At 38.2% G+C, this 18358-nt stretch overlaps 3 protein-coding genes across 4 annotated transcripts in view; 2 read left to right on the forward strand and 1 right to left on the reverse strand.

The window, feature by feature from the left end:
* Window positions 1-49: 49 nt before the first annotated feature.
* On the reverse strand, window positions 50-2217 carry rad1 (RAD1 homolog (S. pombe)). 2 transcript variants are annotated; one of them, XM_033989517.2, is made up of 7 exons: window positions 2107-2217; window positions 1695-1896; window positions 1501-1609; window positions 1257-1414; window positions 949-1049; window positions 762-860; window positions 50-676 (listed from the first exon to the last, which is right to left on the reverse strand). In XM_033989517.2, exons 2-7 carry the CDS (start codon window positions 1887-1889, stop codon window positions 499-501), a joined length of 840 nt encoding a protein of 279 aa, XP_033845408.1. In that variant the 5' UTR covers window positions 1890-1896; window positions 2107-2217; the 3' UTR covers window positions 50-498. The 2 variants fall into 2 exon arrangements, with proteins under 2 accessions (XP_033845408.1, XP_055087692.1); XM_055231717.1 differs by having other exon boundaries at window positions 1982-2194.
* On the forward strand, window positions 2215-3018 carry LOC117391982 (UPF0729 protein C18orf32 homolog). Its single transcript, XM_033989943.2, has 3 exons — window positions 2215-2312; window positions 2544-2742; window positions 2841-3018. Exons 2-3 carry the CDS (start codon window positions 2563-2565, stop codon window positions 2904-2906), a joined length of 246 nt encoding a protein of 81 aa, XP_033845834.1. The 5' UTR covers window positions 2215-2312; window positions 2544-2562; the 3' UTR covers window positions 2907-3018.
* Window positions 3019-4168: 1150 nt separating this feature from the next.
* The window catches only part of dym (dymeclin), an 87672-nt gene continuing 73482 nt past the window's right edge, over window positions 4169-18358 (forward strand). Inside the window, exons 1-14 of the mRNA XM_033989492.2 lie at window positions 4169-4366; window positions 4912-5078; window positions 5156-5208; window positions 5290-5383; window positions 6050-6186; window positions 6485-6557; window positions 7201-7326; window positions 7562-7701; window positions 10085-10270; window positions 10344-10522; window positions 10821-10946; window positions 11028-11141; window positions 11220-11314; window positions 12970-13069. Of these exons, the coding sequence (XP_033845383.1) occupies window positions 4939-5078; window positions 5156-5208; window positions 5290-5383; window positions 6050-6186; window positions 6485-6557; window positions 7201-7326; window positions 7562-7701; window positions 10085-10270; window positions 10344-10522; window positions 10821-10946; window positions 11028-11141; window positions 11220-11314; window positions 12970-13069 (1563 nt within the window). The 5' untranslated portion in view covers window positions 4169-4366; window positions 4912-4938. The remainder of the gene's footprint in view (window positions 4367-4911; window positions 5079-5155; window positions 5209-5289; window positions 5384-6049; window positions 6187-6484; window positions 6558-7200; window positions 7327-7561; window positions 7702-10084; window positions 10271-10343; window positions 10523-10820; window positions 10947-11027; window positions 11142-11219; window positions 11315-12969; window positions 13070-18358) is intronic.

Raw genomic sequence — 18358 nt, forward strand, 5'->3', positions numbered from 1 at the left:
GTACTGTACAACCAATATGTATGAGCAGTAATTAAATGTCTGGAGAATTTTGAACCTTGTAGGTGGGCACATTGTCAACTGAACATGCAAGTGGTAAAATAATAGAAATAATCATAAATATGAGCCTTGCAGTCATGAAGCGTCTTCAAATTGCAGCTTTCATTCACTCTCCAAACGGATGGTGATGAGCAACTCATGCTACTAGCTGTCCTCGGTCTGACCAATTAAAAGATTAGTGCTACATAGCCAGGTCTAGAAGGATGGAGCCAATTTTCTAACCCTGTCCATAATTTTAATCATATCCTTGTTATCACTTTTAATGACCTCAACAGACCATTCCTCTGAACCCGACATTCTAGTGCCGACCTGATCAAAACATGCTGCGAATATACTCCTCGGCGATCATCACTCACAGCCTTAATCATAGAATTGAGAAACCAGAACTAGCTGAACTTTCATCAAAATAGATAATGCTATTTCAATTGGTTATTTTTTTTATCATTCCTCTTCACCTTCCTCATCAGGACAACAGTAGTACTCCACAAAGCAAATTTGTCCATCATCGTTCCTGACCAGGTACTGCAGCGACAGGAAGCCCCTGTTGTCGGTTCTCACAGACACTTTACAAGACAATGCCAGAGCCTTGGTTGATGGTTTTAACAATGACATCTTGTATCTGTGGGTGTAAAAAAGGCAACAGTAACACAGATGTACAAAGCAAATTTACATATTTATATTTATGTACAAATGTAGTGTTGCACCTATTGGTCTGTGTCTTTGTGCACTGGAACAACTCCATCATGTCTGAGTCTTTAGGATAATCGTAATGTGCGTTGCCAGAGTTCCCAAATGTGGACAATCTAGTTGAGACAATGAGAACAGATAAAAATTAAGTAGACAATGGAAAAAAAACAATATTATAGTAATATTACACATGTGCTAACAGACCTAAAATATGGCTGGGCTGGTGACATGGTTATTTGCAACACTTCACTTGTCATGTCTAGTTCAGAGAATGCGTCCTTCAAACTCTCTGACTGCAGGATCACCTTAAATGTTTAAATGTAATCAGAATCAGAAGACTTTTATTGCCATCGTTTGTGAAAAAGTGCAACATAAAACACTGAATAAATACAAATACAGATAAGGGCATGCACAAAGTAAAAAATAAAATAAAATCATAAGAATAATAATGTAATGGATCAATCAATAATTTTGCATAATATGGGAAGTGAGAAGTGGGTGAAAAGACTTACTTTGTTTGTAACATTACTGCTGCAAAATTCAAAGTCTATAGGCTCCTCTGGCTCTTGAGTGTTTATCTTGCAAACAGTGACCACTCCTCCTTCCTCAAGAAACAAAGTTAAAGGATACCCATAACCTACGTAGCACATCCGCAGGGCTGTTGACACTCCTGTAAATCATTACCATTTGGTTTACAAAATAACAAATACTCTTGTACGTAAGTATGTGCAGTTTGTAGTTTTCTGATATATTTACCTGGCACTGTGCTCCCTCCAAAAATGTTAAGGCAGTCTAGCAGAACAGTGAGATTAACCTGAAAGCCCACCAAATCGTCTTTAATTGTAAACTCCTGGAAGATGTCGGCCTGGGAAAAATAACAGTAGGCAGGTCATTAAGATCCAGTCATACAAATAGGCTGGTCTAAATAATCGATGCTCTTTAAAACACACCTGGATAAAGGCATTGGCTTGCATGCATTTCGAGTCCTCTACGGTGACTTTAAGACCATTTGGGGTCGCACTGAAAATGGCATGATCTTTAAATGCAATGGCTTTCAGGAGGTTTGACAAATTCCGGGCATTATCCAATGTAGCGACGAACACGTAGAATTCATCATCCGTCTGAGATTGAGTTGACAGGGGCATGTTAAGCCTGCAAATAAAACATACACGGAATTAATTTATTGCAATTACGGCGAATTAATTATGAAGAGAATGTTTAACTTTTTGTTTCTGACCTTTCTGTGCAACAAACAAGCTATGATAATTTGTATTAAGCCTTATCTTCACAATTTCTCTGAACTATTTATCAACAAGTATCAAACTGTATTTACCTATAATCTAGTACGTTTAGGACACTTACGAGAAAAGATTTTAAAAGAAAAAAAATGCTGTGACGATTTGAGGTTAGCGCCGCATGTAAACACCACGCTATCACTTCCGGGTCATGCGGAAGTTGCTATTGCGCATGCTCACAAAGGTGTTGACGGACCACTGTTTTTGAAGAAAACTGAACTGAAGCGTTAAAGACATTTCTCTGAATATTTTTTTGACTTCTGCTTTGTGTCGGTAAGATATTCATTATCAAGTATAAGAAATAGTTGGTCATATTAGTCTATGATAATCGGATTTCAACGTCTCGAGACTCGTCTTGATCAATGACGCATTATGTTAATATTCTTTAAAAATCAGTCTAGGAAGAGAGAATGTTCGAATAATCGGAGTATGTAATGAAGTGGACATGTGGTATTGCTACAGTCTCGTTTCCAATTTGTTCAACATTTGTTCTAATTTCTGTAGGTGTTCTACAAACACAGCCATGGTTTGCATTCCCTGCATTGTAATTCCAGTCTTATTGTGGGTTTACAAGAGGTTCCTCGAGCCCTTCATCTACCCCTTCATTTCCCCCATTATTAACACGTTTTGGACCAAAAAGGCTGTGCAAGAAACGGGCACAACTGACAGTAACATTCAAAACCAGTCTAATGGATCTTGTAAAGTAAGTAAAATATACGATACAATAAACATGTATCATCTTTTATTTATTGTTTAAAAATGGTATGTATGGTGTAAAATTATTCTTGATGCTTTTTTCAGCTTGAAAGCAATAAAGAAACCATGGCCAATGGATCACTTTCACAAGCTGACAAGAAGACAGACTGAAAGAATTATTGTAAATAATATGTCATAGTTGTAGGAGATATTTCACTTTAAAATGGTTTTGATTTGTTACCATGGTCACTTATACTTATTAACATAAAGTAAACAACAAATAAATTAATTTATTAAGAATATTTTCTATGCATTGTAATGATTAAATGTTACCATAATTACAAGATTTTCTTGTCAGATTTCTTTCACATATATCATATTACAATACAAGTAATTTTAGCCTAATTCACCTTATTTCCCATTTAATGCATTTATTTGAATAAATACAAATGTCTGCTGTTTCTACAAGTTAAATAAATATAATATAAACTGTTCTGGGTGAAACAAATTTGTTTTTGAAAGAAATCATCACCTTGGACCAAAGTTGGCTGTGAAGCCATCATCACAACATCAATGCATTTTTATTTTTATTTTTTATTTTTTTTTAGGATTGTAGAATTTTTAACAAAAGCATTCCTGTCTATATTATGATGATCACATACAGTAGTTGCCTTGGGGAACACCATGGCGACCACCATCCTGTCCTCCAAAGGCTCAACAGGCTCTCAATTTCACAATATATGAACACCGTGCATTTAAAAAAAAAAATTCTAATTATTACTTGATTTGGTGAGATAGTACCTGTGGCAAATTTATATCATAGTGTTACAATCAGATAAGTGGCAGTTGGTGTAAGGAAAACTAATAAGAAAACTACAAAAATACACGCAAGGAACTAATTTTTCTGACACTTTAAACCTACATTTAACACTAGAAGATATATTTATTTCATCACCAAAACACACACACACAAAACAAAACATAGTAATAATAATAATAATAATAATAAAAGACACACTTAGTAAAATCTTAAATATAGCTATTCCAACTGTTTTTAATGATCTTCACCATCACCTACAAACCTGTCTATAACCAGCCTCTCCCACTGTCCCACTGTCAAATCCAGCCACTGGACATTGGAGGACCAAGCTGCCCCTACTCTGGAACTCCTCCTGCACGTCAGAAACGCTGTCTCATTCCTTTAATTAGCTGTTAAACTGACATGTTCCACATTATTATTATTATTATTATTATTATTATTATTATTATTATTATTATTATTATTATTATTATTATTATTATTATTATTATTATTATTATTATTATTATTATTATATTGTTGTTGTTGTTGTTGTATGAGGATGGCGATGACGTCCCCGTACGCCTCTATGGACGTTCCTCTCGTACGTCACAGATGTCGTCATTACGCAAGGGGTGGCGACGTGGAAATCATGGTGGACAGGAGGAGCTAGTCAACTGCCCGACTTAAGTTGTATCAAAAATCTATAACGCTAGATCCGTGCTGTAGATATTTATAATACATGTAACGAATACATTTACTCTGGTTTTCAACAACGACCTCCTCATTACTTTAGCGGATCTTAGAAAAGCGAGAGAAACATTTATGACAGGTAAGCGTCAGCTGATTGCAAGCACGCAGGCTATGTGAGTCTTCTTAGCCATGTCAGGATTGTGTCACTGTACCTTTACTAAACATTTGGATAGTTACACGCTTGCCATACTAGATCACTTGTATTTATTATTTTTACTCGTTGTCTTCCCTTGTAGCTGCGGCTTTTGCTGTCACTGAGCTAACTGCTGTGCTAGCTAATGTTGCCAAATGAATGTTGCTGATGTTACCAACAAAAACACCTCTTTCCCCAAGGCTATGGCAGTAGTTGATCATAATTGATGCTATTTTCATTGAACTTAAACAGAAACTATTGTGATCTGTGTTCTGTCTTCTCCTGTCTCAGCACTCAGGTCACATTTGTATATTTTAGGTGTGTCAGTTACTGAAAGCAAACCCACTCTGTTTGCATATCTAACCTGTTCTTGGCAGCTTGCCTAACCTAAGTTTAAGTTTAACTCATGTCTTGTTACTTTAATTTATCAGCCACGACCAACATAATATGGCTTAAACTTAACACATTGTTTTCTTTGTCATGATTTACAGAAATTGTGAGCTTTTCTACTGGCCAAAATGGGAGCCAATACAAGTCAGATCAGTGACTTATCAGAAAATACAAGTCTCAAGGCCTTAGTCGGAACTGAGTCAATTTCAGAAAATGATCCCTTCTGGAACCAGCTCATCTCATTCACGTTCATCAGTCCCACTTGCAGGTAAGCTCACACATTACAATTTTTTACTATAGTATTGTTTTCGTATCATGCTGCTCAGTTTTTGTTTTTTTATACAGTGGTGACTCGAAGTTACTGGAAGAAGCAGTCATCCCATTAGCCAAGATGCTTAGTAAGTGTTTGCATATTGGAACAAAATAAGAACAAAATAAAGTATGTACTAATCAAAATTTTGATCTTTTCTCATTTTTAGTTGAAAACAATCCTAGGACTGGAAACTTTTGTGCTCTTGTAAGAATTTTCCTTGGGAGGACCAAAGAGCTAAAAATATCAACAGAATGCCAAGAGTGAGTGAAAATGAGCGGGTTCATTTCAGCACCTTTTTATTATTATGCTTCTTAGCTTATTCTGTATTCAAACTCTATGGACAAGCTTGAAGTGATTAAGAAAACTCAAGTGTCTAATCAAAATATGAAAGTCCAAAATAAAATGAGTATTATTATTTTTTTATTATTTATAAATAAATGCAAATAATTTTCAGCCAGTTTTCATTAATTAAAATGGAAGCAGTGCCTAAGCACAGCTTAAATGAAAAAAAATCAAACAAATATCAAAATAATAATAATTTTAAATACCTCTGTTACATTTAGCTTCTTCCTTTTGCCTCTTCCTTTTGCTTTACCTTGAAGCAAGCAGTAAATTTGTTTTTTAATATTTAAGTTTATCCACATGAACAAAAACTTTACTTGGTCGTAAGGTGTTTAATGGTAAAATTTGCCTGGAAGTATTGTAACATTTATGTATGTAAATAGTTATTAGTTGTACCAGAGGCTGTTTAATTATGGCATCACATTTAAAAAAAAAAAAAATTCGTAATAAAAATCACAATTATTCAACAGTTTTTTTCAGGGAGAGCGTGGTACTTAAGTGTGCTTAATACTTATATTTATCTTAATATTTACTTGTTTACTGTTGTCAGTTTGATTTTTTAAAAATATTGTCTTTCTTTGCAGTCAGCTGTTTATATGGCAGGCTCACAACGCTCTGTTTATGATTCGCTGCCTGCTCAAGGTGTTCATCAGGGAAATGAATGAAGAAGAGTTGCACCTACAGTTTTTGAACCAGGAGATGGCACCAGGTGTCTGCGGAGGTGAGCTTGTGTCCTGCGACACTTACAGTACATACAATATGATTTTTTTTTTATTAAGGCACACTACTTTTTGTAGGAAACTGATGCAATAAGATTAGAGAGATGATGTTTATTTAACATCAAAGTACAATATTTAATTGTTTAATTGTTACAGCAGAATATAATTTAAAATCTACATTTCAATAGCCAAATATGTATTTTGCAAACTCTGTGCACTTTTGGAAAAAAACCCAAAACAAAATAAAGACATAAAAATAATGTAAGCCTGAAATAATAAGTCTTCTATCCCTCTGTGTAGAAGGCAGTCGTGAGGACCTCCTCGAGGAGCTGCTGTCCAACCTTATTCACCTGATCGTTGAAGTGCCCCTGCTGTGAGTGCAACTAAGACTTATGCACAAATCATATGATTATATATGTATCTATGAACCTCACAATGTTTAGCATAGATAAAAAGGTCACATCTGCCTCAGTGATTCCATTTAAAAACATGTAAAAACATTACACATACTGCAATTATTTTGAGTTAATTAAGATTAAGTTACACAAGATGGTAAAGGAGACATTCAGCCATTATTAAATTGAAATATTTATATGTTTGAGTAAACTTAAACCTACCGTAAATGTCTTATGTTTGTCTCTACAACCACACACCAATCATTTATTCAGTTACTACATGTATTAAATGTCTTTAATTGACCGTTTATATGTTGGCATCATGTTGCTAATTACCTGCAAACTAACCATTTCTACAAGCTTTACTCCCGACTGTCACCAGTAGAGGGTGACAGAAACCATAATAGATTAAAACATGAAATACTGATGCAAAGGGGAGACACTTTATTCCCCCTGATTGTTGATCTTTTCTAGTGAATTCAGTTATATTAAGCTGTAGTGACTAATGGGACCATAATGTGATAATATTACAAGTTTATTGTCCTGTAAATTGATTTACATTATCTTCATTTTATTTGAATTACTTGTGTTATAGTAACGCTTTGCTTCTGTTTTACATAGAGACATAACTTACAGCATCCTGTTTGAAGCAGTGACCACACTGCTGGTGTTGTTTTCATACCAACTCTTCAGTAAAGATATCCTCAGAGAAGGTGTAATATACCACCATGCTATGAATGGCAGATGGTAAGTTTACTCAATGGGATTAAAGTGTTGACATTTTAATCTTCTAAGCTTTAACTGTAAACTAGTTTAAAGTAATATGTTTTAATAATACATATATTTATGAATTGTGTATGTGTGATACATATAGTTAGTTACTGAGACACAGTATTTATGTCATGACAGTAGAAACAGTTTTTGAACTACTAGTAGTGTATAGTCTTCTGATCAAATCATGTTGTTGCTTCTTTTTTCACAGTTTAAGTTTAACAAGTCGACTTGTGAAGACACTGCTCTATAACTTCATCAGACAAGAAAAATGTCCCCCTCCGGCAACTCACATATTTGAACCAAAATCTGAAGGTGGTCTTCTGTACGGCCTGGCATCTGGAGTTGCAAGTAAGAACATTTAATTTGCATCTCCATTAAAAACCTATCAATCAAAGCTCTTCATATCTAAAGGTTAAACTATAATGAGCCTACAATGCAGCTCCGCTATAATTTGCTGTTTTGCAAGTCACTACGCTCAAAGAGGCACATTGTGTCATTTTACACAGATTAAATGAAAGAAACATGACAGAGCTAAAGGACCCTATAAAAATCACAGCCCATAACACTGGTAAAGCATCTCTGAAATCCATGATGTTCCCTGGGAAATAAATGCCTTTTGACGCTCGCTGGTGGCAGATTCCTATCAGTGAGACATCAGCATTCACTGCAGCCTGTCTGTCTGTGTTGGCCGCTGATCGCCCCAATGAGTTACGATGCTGTGTCCTGTTCTATAATCCCCTAGAGCCCGCCAGTCTGCTGTCGTCTCCCTTATGCACACACACACACACACACACACACAGAGAGACACACTCCTACTCTCCAACTCCCAACAAGTTTTGTATTTAGCATTAGCATCATGGAAAATGTCAATATACTTTTTGATACTGTGGTTTACTACTGTTATTTACTGGTCAAACTCTGTCCAATAAAAACTTAACAGAGACAAAATCAAGATTAGCATAAAAAAATCAAGGCTAATCTTGAACTTAATAAGGAAAATTGAATAGAATCACTACCTTTTTGTGATTTTCATTTTAAAAACTGTACTTTGGTGTTAGATTGAAAACCTTGGCGTCACTGCGATATTTTAGTTTGTTCTGATCTTGATTATTGTATCACCCAAATATTCTGATATCGATAATATTGTACAGCCCTAATGTTTATCTGAAAGCCTGGCAAAAACCTCTGCTAACATGTTTGTTTTGACCTTAGGCTATTGAAAAGTAGGCTATGACACTGTGTTGTGTAATGAGAAACATTTCATCTGCGTCAGATCAGGCGGCACTGTGTTTCCCGTAGCCTCTTTGATTCATTTATATGATATTTTTGATGACCTTTGTTAAAACTTTTATTGCGTAGACAGTAGTAGACACAGACTGAGCAAATAAGTGTAGTAGTGCATAGTGCCGCATATGAGTACATCCTATTTCTGGCAGCACACTCCTCGTCACTGCTCCAGATCCTTAAATCCCAGACTATGATTTCAGAGTCTCCTGTCCGACTTTGACCTCTTTTCTTTATTTCTCCTCTTGCCTTCCCCTCTCAAAGTGTCCTCCTCCTTTTTCCACTGGGCGATGAGCCAGGGCCGCAGCAGCCTTAGCAGTACTCTGTTATTGGGTGGTGGGTGGTTACGTGGTGGGCTGGCAGACAGGCACAAAAACTGTGCCAAAGGGACAACAAACAGCACCCGTGAGGTAAAGTCAGCATTTTGGGCGAGTGCAGGAAACATGGAGGCCAGACTGGACTGCGACACCGCTGAGCCGACTACGTGGTGCCAGTGAAAAAGGCATCATCACTATTTGGCCCTCATCCTCGAGATCACTTTCTTTCACTCTCTTGGAGCAGTGGAAGTATCATGTAGCAGGAGAGACAAAAGTCAGCAATGAAACACTCAGTTTAACATCTGCAATTCATCTTAATAGTTTGTCCTTGTTCTGACTGAAGTTTGTAGTTACAACTTCATTATAGAATAAGCTTGTACTTTCTTACCCTTTTCTTTGGACAGTGAGAGAACCCTTAAACCATTTATAACATTATCATTAAGCATCTGACATCTATATTTAACACATTTTATTCCAGCCATCATTAGTAGCAGCATTAAAATAATACTTATTTTTATTGTTGTTTTGTTTTTTAATTGAGAAAGCTGTTGGTTATTAAGATAGATGTGTTTCAGTATTTAATAATTCTTAAACATTTTGAGGGTGAATGTGAAAAGTAACATGAATAACATCCAGTATTTCAGTGCTTTTGGGCCGATTGAGAATCTTTTGGTTTGCCACCAGAGGGCAGCAGATAGCTTGACTTTGTGCCTTGAGTGTGAGCTGTCAGCCTGCTCTCACATCTCTCTGGTGCTTACTTCATGCATTCTCTGTGGCTAGACATGTAGGAGCCAGAGACTGTCATCTGTGTACGTAGGTTCTTGTGCTTCTCATGTCGCCTGCACGCCTGAGAGCACCGGCTTTCTACTGGCTTCACTGAAAAGGATGTTCTGACGATAAGACAAGTACTGAGTCACTGATATAAAGTATGATTGTTTTTTTTTTAAGGTGGATGTTTGTTGACTGTTTAAGTCAAAGACAACAGTGTAATAATATATTTCTAACTCCCTTTACTGCTCGTAAAAGATAAGCCTGGCAGCCTCAAATTTTCCCACGCAGTTGTCTTTTTCATGGCTCTATATTTAACTGCTGTAAGTTTTAAATTAAAACACTATTGCGTGTGTGTCCAGGTGGTCTGTGGAGCGTTTTCACTTTGGGAGGAGCTGGTACCAAAGCAGGGCTCGATCAGGATCACAATCATTTACCTTTATCCAATCAGAGCCTTTTACTTCTTCTGGTCCTGGCCAATCTTACAGATGGACCTGACTTTCCCAACCCTTACCGGCAGGCCATTACCTGCTTCAGAAATACACAAGGTACTGCAGCTTCACACTTACTTTGTAACTTTGATAACTCGTTCTAATGATGTTTTTGCCTGTGCTGCTGCAGACACGTCAGTGCCCCCTGTGGAGCAGCTTCACACGTTCCAGATTAATTTTAACAGTCTGTACACAGCTCTGTGCGAGCAGCAGCGCTCCGACCAGGCCACACTGCTCCTGTACACTCTGCTCCACCAAAACGCCAATATGAGGACCTACATACTCTCCAGAACAGATATGGACAACCTGGTGTGTTCAAAAACTCTGGAAGAATGTTATCAACAACATGAATCATTACACCATAGACATTGAGTCATATTAATTCATCATTTACAGTTAAGATGCTCTAGACTAATGTAATGGTTTAGTCCCAGAATGTTTGATTACATCATCACAAATTCTTTACAATTATGGGAGGTTTTTTTTAACAAAAACATTCTTAGACAGCTGTTGGCCCCTCTTTCTTTCAAAGTAAAATAGGATTAAAATGATTACATGTGTAACAATAATCATGGATTTACATTAAAGTTTTCTGCTGTAACTGCAGGTGTTGCCAATCCTTGAAATCCTTTACCATGTGGAGGAGAGAAACTCTCATCACGTCTACATGGCCCTCATTATTCTCCTGATCCTGACTGAGGATGATGCTTTTAATCGCTCCATCCATGAAGTGGTGAGTGGATTTTCAGCGTTTGTAATGTTAATAATCGTGTCATTTCTGATCTGCTTCAGTCTGATTACTTTCTCTTGTCAGGTGTTAAAGAATGTTTCATGGTACACGGAAAGGTCATTAACAGAAATTTCACTTGGAAGTCTACTCATCTTAGTAGTTATTCGCACTATTCAGTTTAATATGACTCGAACAAGGGTATGATCATGGAAGTTTTTGGGATTATTTTATTACTGTTGGTCATAAACATTTTCTCATGATTCTATACTTTTGTAGGATAAATACCTCCATACAAACTGCCTGGCTGCTCTTGCAAACATGTCTGCACAGTTTCGGTGTCTGCACCAATATGCTTCTCAGCGTATTATTAGGTAAGATTTGTTTTTAAAATGTCTTTAAAATGTCCTGTAAAATACTTGGTAGATTAAACATAAAGGCTGTGTTCACGGAGAGCTACCTTTGTGCTTAGAGCTCTTATGTAATGCGGGCAAGCTCAGACAGAGGATTGAGAAGAAAGTACTTAAGAGGCCAGCCCAAATACTGAACACAGTGTTACAGTCATTATCTCATTCATTTCTCCTGGTAATAATTCATCACACAAGACCCTAAAGACATGTACACGGTCTAAGTTCAAATCAGTGAATGTGTTGTTTGTTGTAATGGACCAATTGTGTGCGGAGATAATGATGCACAGTAGCGGGCTCCGGTATAATGATGATGATCAGGGTCTGGGTTGAACTTGGAAGGCTTCTGAGATTAAGGGAATTTCCTGGCAGGAATTTCCAAATGTCAGGAAGACTGCAATAACACTTTATAATTGAGTCCTATGGAGAGTCATGTGTAGAGTTGTTATTTACTACAGTGGAAAAAAACAACCCCTTTTTCCCCCAGTTTGTGGTTGTGGGTAGTAAAAAAGGGCTTTTATGCAGGATACAATGTAGACTAGATTTGAACTTTAGATTTTACTATAAACTATTTTGTATAAATGTAGAAAAAAATGGAAAAAGTTTCGCATTTCTTATGTTGACTTGACAAGTAAGAAAATTCACTCAAACCTAGTCTTGTAGTTAAATTAAAACGATGAAGTGTTCAGTTTTCTTTAGGATTCCTAGCACAGACCACCTTTACATCCTCAATTTGTCCAGCTAGAACCCATCTGTCATTGCTTAATGCGTATTGCCAATTTAAGGATCAGATGTCACAGTGTAAAAGTCCTTCAGAATCTTAGTTCCACAGCCCAGTCCATCGTTACCTCGACATTAAAGGTCCTATATTACACAAAATGGATTATTGTGAGCTTTAAGCCGTGTTATCATGCTGTCACTGCTCAAAAACATACCCGGAGTTGTTTTATTTCATTCACACATGTTTGAGTAACCTTTATTCTTAATCTGTCTACATTTCCAAATCTTAAAATGCTCTGTTCCACCTTGTGATGTCATGTATGGAAGTTTTCAAGTTAATGGCTGCCTTTTAGTTTAGAAAATCATCCAAATGATTCAAGTGAAGATGTATGGAGTTTAAACACAGTGGATCACTTCCTGGTTTAACACATGACATCACAAGGTGGAGCAGAGTATTTTCAATTTGAGAGAAGAACTCAGCCTAAATATGCAGGGTTTGTGTGTTAAACATGTTAATGAAACAAAACAAAACTCCAGGTCTGTTTTTGATGAGGAAACAACATTATAACATAGTAAAATACAGGCCCTTTGAAGAGGAGTGAACTGGGGCCACTATGCAGCTCTATTCTGTGACCAGGACAAACAGGTGAAGCTGAGGAGCCCCTAAGAACTCTGGACCTCTGACAGATCCTATGGTCCTCCTCCTTTGCCTTTCAGTGCAACAATTTATCAACCATGTTCATAATTTACTCTCTCATTTAAATTCCTGAAATATACTACAAAATAGACATTTATGGGATAGTTTAGAATTTGAATGATAATAGTTTCAACTTTGACACATGAGCCTTTGAATTTTGCCACGTTGTTTCATTAATTTCCTATGCCTTGTTTTTTCCCCATAGTCTATTTGCTCTGCTTTCCAAAAAGCACAACAAGGTTTTGGAGCAGGCCACACAGTCTCTCCGAGTCAGACAGGGAGACAATACTGCCTTGCCAGACTATGTGAGTATCACATTTGCTCTTATAATTAAGTTGGAATTCACAAATATTTGAGTTATTTTTGTCAAACTGGGGCTTGTCTGACAGATTCAACATAGAAAGGGTGAATTTGCCTCCAGACTGTTGCCGTCCTCCATGAATACATTAATACAGATGTGACACAGTGTAGCCTTCATTTTACTGTCAGCGGTGCTTTCACCTTTCAACAGTTGAATTTATATAGTTTAAAGGTGCACTATGTTAATTTTCTGGTGCAGTGTCCGACACCTATCTCTGCAGAGAGGTTTTGAAATGTTTCACAATATGGCATTAAACTTAAACAGGCAGGTGTTAATGAGTATTCACCAACAAGCAGGTTTTAGAATACTGGACCTCATCCTCTGTAAATCACAAACTATGAATAATTTAGAACCGTTGTTTCTAACCTTTTTGACCTCAAGTCCTCAAGACCAACTTGGGGCTCAGTTTCATATTAAATGTATTGTTCTGATTTGACAGCCTTTAGGTGGGCGCTCGCTGCTTTAGGCCCTGGACTTGAGCTTAAGAATCACTGATTTTATCAGTGTTATCAGTGTTTTATCTGGTCCCAACCCATGAGTCACATTAGTGTGAGGTTAAAGAATTTAATTTTAAATGTTTAGGCCCTTTGTTGTTGTTTTTTAGTTGACAATATGTAAAACTGGAATCTAAAATCTGATTTTGTGTGGCTCTGGTAATTTTATATTAACCACTAATCCAAGTTTTTATGTCTGTGAAGATCTATCACGAAACGCTGTTAACACAAATACATTGCTTTCATTTGTGCACTCACTGTTTTCTGTCTCTTTGAGGAACTACTTTCATTAACAGCCAAAATCACTGAAATGTAAAATAACTCGATCAAACCACAAACAGATTTAATGTCCCAGTAAGTGCATCAGCGCTTCAGTTTTGGGTGGCATTGCTCATGGTCACTTGTTTCAGATTTTTCATGGGAGTTTACCAGTGAGGCTGTTTTTTTTTCTTAATGTGTCTGACACACAGTCTGGGTCATAGTCTCTTCAGACGGAACTGGTCAAGTCCTCTTTGATACCAGTGTTATCCTGTAGTTTAGACTAGGACGCTTGGTGACATTGGTTCTCATGTCTGCCATTCTTCCTCTCACATCTCTTCATCAGGACAGATTTGTTGTTTAACACTTTGGCGTATCAACTCTTTGAATTTTGTTTTGGCTATTGGTTATGTCATGCAGAAGTGTAGAATCAGTGTTTCTCTCTTACATCAGGTGTTCGGATGTTTCACAAGGTCTTTTGTGTTGTGCTGCTTATTGAAAAGGATACTCTCTAGGTTAAGAAACCGGCTTTTAGATTCTTGTTTGAACTACAGTCGCTGGTGTATTCTGGTTCTTACCTCTCACCATTTTGGACTGAAACTGACCCTCTCTGTTTATGATGTATGATGCCAGTCAAATCAGATCTAAATCCCTCATTCTACTGTATTTGCTGAAGAGGAAGCATCATTTTCTGTGGCCTTGTAGTGCACCGTAGGAGGGCAGCAGAAGCAGGAAGAAGAGCCGCATTTCTTTTTTGTGACCAGCATCTGGAAACTATGTCACTTGACTACATCTTTGCACACAGGACAAATGTTTGTTTAATGTTGGATTGCCCTGGAACTATATAGCTCTTTTTTATGGGTTAAGTCAGAGGCTATATGAAAAGAGGCTGTAAGCAGTGAGCTAAACCTTATGTGTTAATGTCTCCTCCAGTCTGTCTGCCTCTTGCTCTTTAATGCACTCTGTGAACAACCCCCACCTCCGAGTGTGCTGCTGTGTCTGCTTAGTGTCAAGGAGAAAAAAAGGAGAAAAGGGCTTGGGTACGGAAGCCTCAGAGGACGGCCAGTGGCAAGCAGGACAGCTCTCTGGGGAACGCTCTGCCCCTCCACTCGCCCGGTGGCCCCTGCAAATTACAATGTCACACGACGAGTCTTTGAGATCCCGGTGTAGGACGATAACAGCGACATGGGCTTTGATCCAATACCAAGAAATGCTATTGTGATATGGATCTGATACGATATTTACATTGACATTTATATAAACTCTTCTATTGTAAAGAATTTAAACGTCATTTTTGCTCCTCCCCGACTTGAAGCTTGAATCTAAAAAATGAAGTGTGTGTGCAGATAAACAAAACAAAAACTGATCTAGTGTATTTCATAAAATGGATTGATATTGATACTTTGCCAGTTTTGTATTTCAGTATTAATCTACCCATCACTATGAGGACTTTGTGTTCTGTTTCGTACACATAAAAGGGAGATTTCAAAGAGACGCTCTGACTGTATTTCATCAGCGAGTAGAGCATGCTCCAAGGCAGTGTGAATGCTAAAATTACTTGGTCTGTTTACTGTTACACATTTTTGGGGAAGGGCTACGCACACTCAGGCAGGGTGGTCCAACATGCTCGGGGCCGACTGTCTGTTTATGCGCTGCCCCGGTCCCATTCTGTGATCCCTCCTTTAATAGCCAGTGGAGAGACGTGCATTAGCCGCTTTGTGCTGCTGTTCTTAAAGACACGGTTAGGCCTGGGGATGTATCAACAGATAGTAAACAATATGACATCTGTTTAACGTAAGGCCTTCCGAGGACTTGCAAAAGTTGTTATAGTTTCTAATGGGGAGATTACGGCGTGTGTGGAGTAGTTAAAACTTAATTAAAGCTCTGAGAAAGTCTAGATGTGTTTTTTTCAAATGTAAATACTCTTTTTTTTTTTACTTTTTGATTCATTTTGCTTCAAACTTTCTCACGTTTTTCAACAGATGAGATAATTTTAACTTAAATACTGTTTTTGCTGAACTCCGAACCCTCATGTCACAAGACGGGAAGGAATTTAGATCCACAGAACAAAAGAGTTTGAAGTTTTCTCATTCTTCTTTTTATTTCCACCTCAAAACCAATTCATTTTCTATATAATGCGTGCCAAACCTAAATAAAACTATGTACGTCCTTTAACTTACAAACAGAGCAGGGATTTTATTTTATTCTTTCAAGAAAACACAATACCTAATACATATTTTACTTGAGTATTGATTGATAATGGATTATAAGTAGTATTTTAACCATGTCATTGGGGGAAAAGAGGTTTATGACATGAGCAAGAAAATAAAGAGCATCATTTACTGCCACCATCTTCATACAGTTTCAAATCCTTTATATACAAATATTTATTCCAGTCAAAATAATTTTAATTGGCTTTTTGTCCGTTACCAATTCACCCCAACCACGCGCGCTATTTAACAGTAGGGCTGGGTATCATTAAGAAGTTGCCGATACAATACATTCCTTGATACATAGGCCACGATACGACACATATCTCGATGCAATGCCCTGTCAATTCGATACATTACGATATATTTCAAAACGATTCAATATGGTTCAGTGAAAAAATAAAGGCTTTTGGGACACTTAATGATCAACCCCATTTTCACAAAAAATCAACATTAATTGTAGTTATTTTTTTAATTTAGCTTCCATTTATTGAATTTGAATGAACATAAAGTGCATTTTGTTTTGTGCATTTTACCAACTAGAAAAATACGTCAGACTATTACATTGTCCAGTATTCCTCATCCACAGCTCCACATTTACATTTACACAGAGAAGTGCAGTTTAACAGCTCTTAAACATCACAACCTATCGACTAAAACAACTGTGATACTAAAAGTCTTTGTTAAACCAAAGTTAATATGAAATAAACCTATTTTAATAAAAACAGTGAATCAAATATCAAACGTTCTGCATAAATGAGTTTCTTTCCTCTAAACAAGCCACACAAATGTAGCGCTGTGACAGAATAATTTGGTAAAATATTTAAAAAAAAATACTCTTGGCGATATATCAATATTTCAAACAGTCAAAAATCATATCAGGCTGTGTTTGCTAATGTGTGCATTCTGTCGCCATGGAAACATTCTGCCGAACACCTGCAGAGCTCCCACAGCCTGATGCCACTGCAGAGAATCGTGACGTCATTCTATCGCCGTGGCAATGACTCGGTGACATCACAAAGACCTGTGATATGTCAGAGGAGAGAAGGCCTATAGGCGACACCAACCAACTACAGTCATTTCACTTTGAACCTTCGAGCGAGAGAGACATGTCGCGGTACAACAGAAAACCGAACTTTCATAACATGAGGGCTACATCTCATACTCCACCAGCGAGGGGCGCCTTCCAACACCCTGAGGACAGCCCACTGGTGATGGACCTGAGACTCCAGCTTAAGGACGTCCAGAGAGCCTACCAAGAACAGCTCCACATCAATGCCAAACAAAAGCATAGAGTGAGGGAGCTAGAGGCTGCTACTCAGGTTCCACGAGAAGTTCAACTCTCTTTAGAGGAGAACCCACTCGTGAAGGACCTGAGGCGACAGCTTCAAGGGCATAAATATGTCAGCGATAAACAGCAGACAAGGCTGAGAGAGCTGGAGGAGGAGGTCCAGGAGAAAAAAGTCCTTGTTGAAGAGCTCCAAAAACAGCTGAATGGAGCTCAAGAGGAGAAGGAAAATATCATGGAGTTTGGGAAATTTCTCCTCAAACAGAAAGACGAGGAGAGAGAACAAATGATCAAGGAGGGCAGGCAGAGGGTGAACCAATATGTGCAGGGCCTCTACGAGGAGAATGACATTCTCAAGAGGTTCTCACAAGAGCAGCAGACCCTTGCACTGAGGTACCAAGCCAAGGTCCAGGAGCTCGAGGAAAAACTGGAGACACAGAAGGTGAACAGCCACGACTACAGCGCTGACATCTTTAAGGAGCTGGAGCGCACCCGCGACACCGTCAGGAAACAGAAAGCCTCCATGATGAAAATGTCCCAGAAACTCGACCTGTGTGAGGCAGAGAAAAGGGCTCTAGAGTCCACACTGCAAAAGACCACCGAGGAGGCACAGAAGAAGGACAAGCTTCTGCTCAGCACCCGACAGGAGCTGCAGAGGGAACAGGAGGAGAAGCAGGCTCTGCAGAGGAGGATCACCGTCCTGGAGTCTGCTCTCACTGAGCAGAGGAGGACGGCTGAAGAAGCCCTCAGCGCACAAGTCCTCTCCCTTGAGTCTGCTATTGCAGCAGAGCGGCAGACTGCTGAAGAGGCTCTGAACAAACAGCTTCTCAGCCTGGAGTCTGCCCATGCTGCAGAGAGGCAAGCAGCTGAGGAGGCCTGGAACAAACAGGTCCTCTCCCTGGAGACTGCCCTCACCGAGCAGAGGCAGAGAGCTGCAGACGCCCAGGACAAGTCACAGAACCTGGAAGAGAGCCTGAACATCG

Source organism: Periophthalmus magnuspinnatus, chromosome 23 (assembly GCF_009829125.3).
Source record: "Periophthalmus magnuspinnatus isolate fPerMag1 chromosome 23, fPerMag1.2.pri, whole genome shotgun sequence".
NCBI classification, from domain to species: Eukaryota; Metazoa; Chordata; class Actinopteri; order Gobiiformes; family Gobiidae; genus Periophthalmus; species Periophthalmus magnuspinnatus.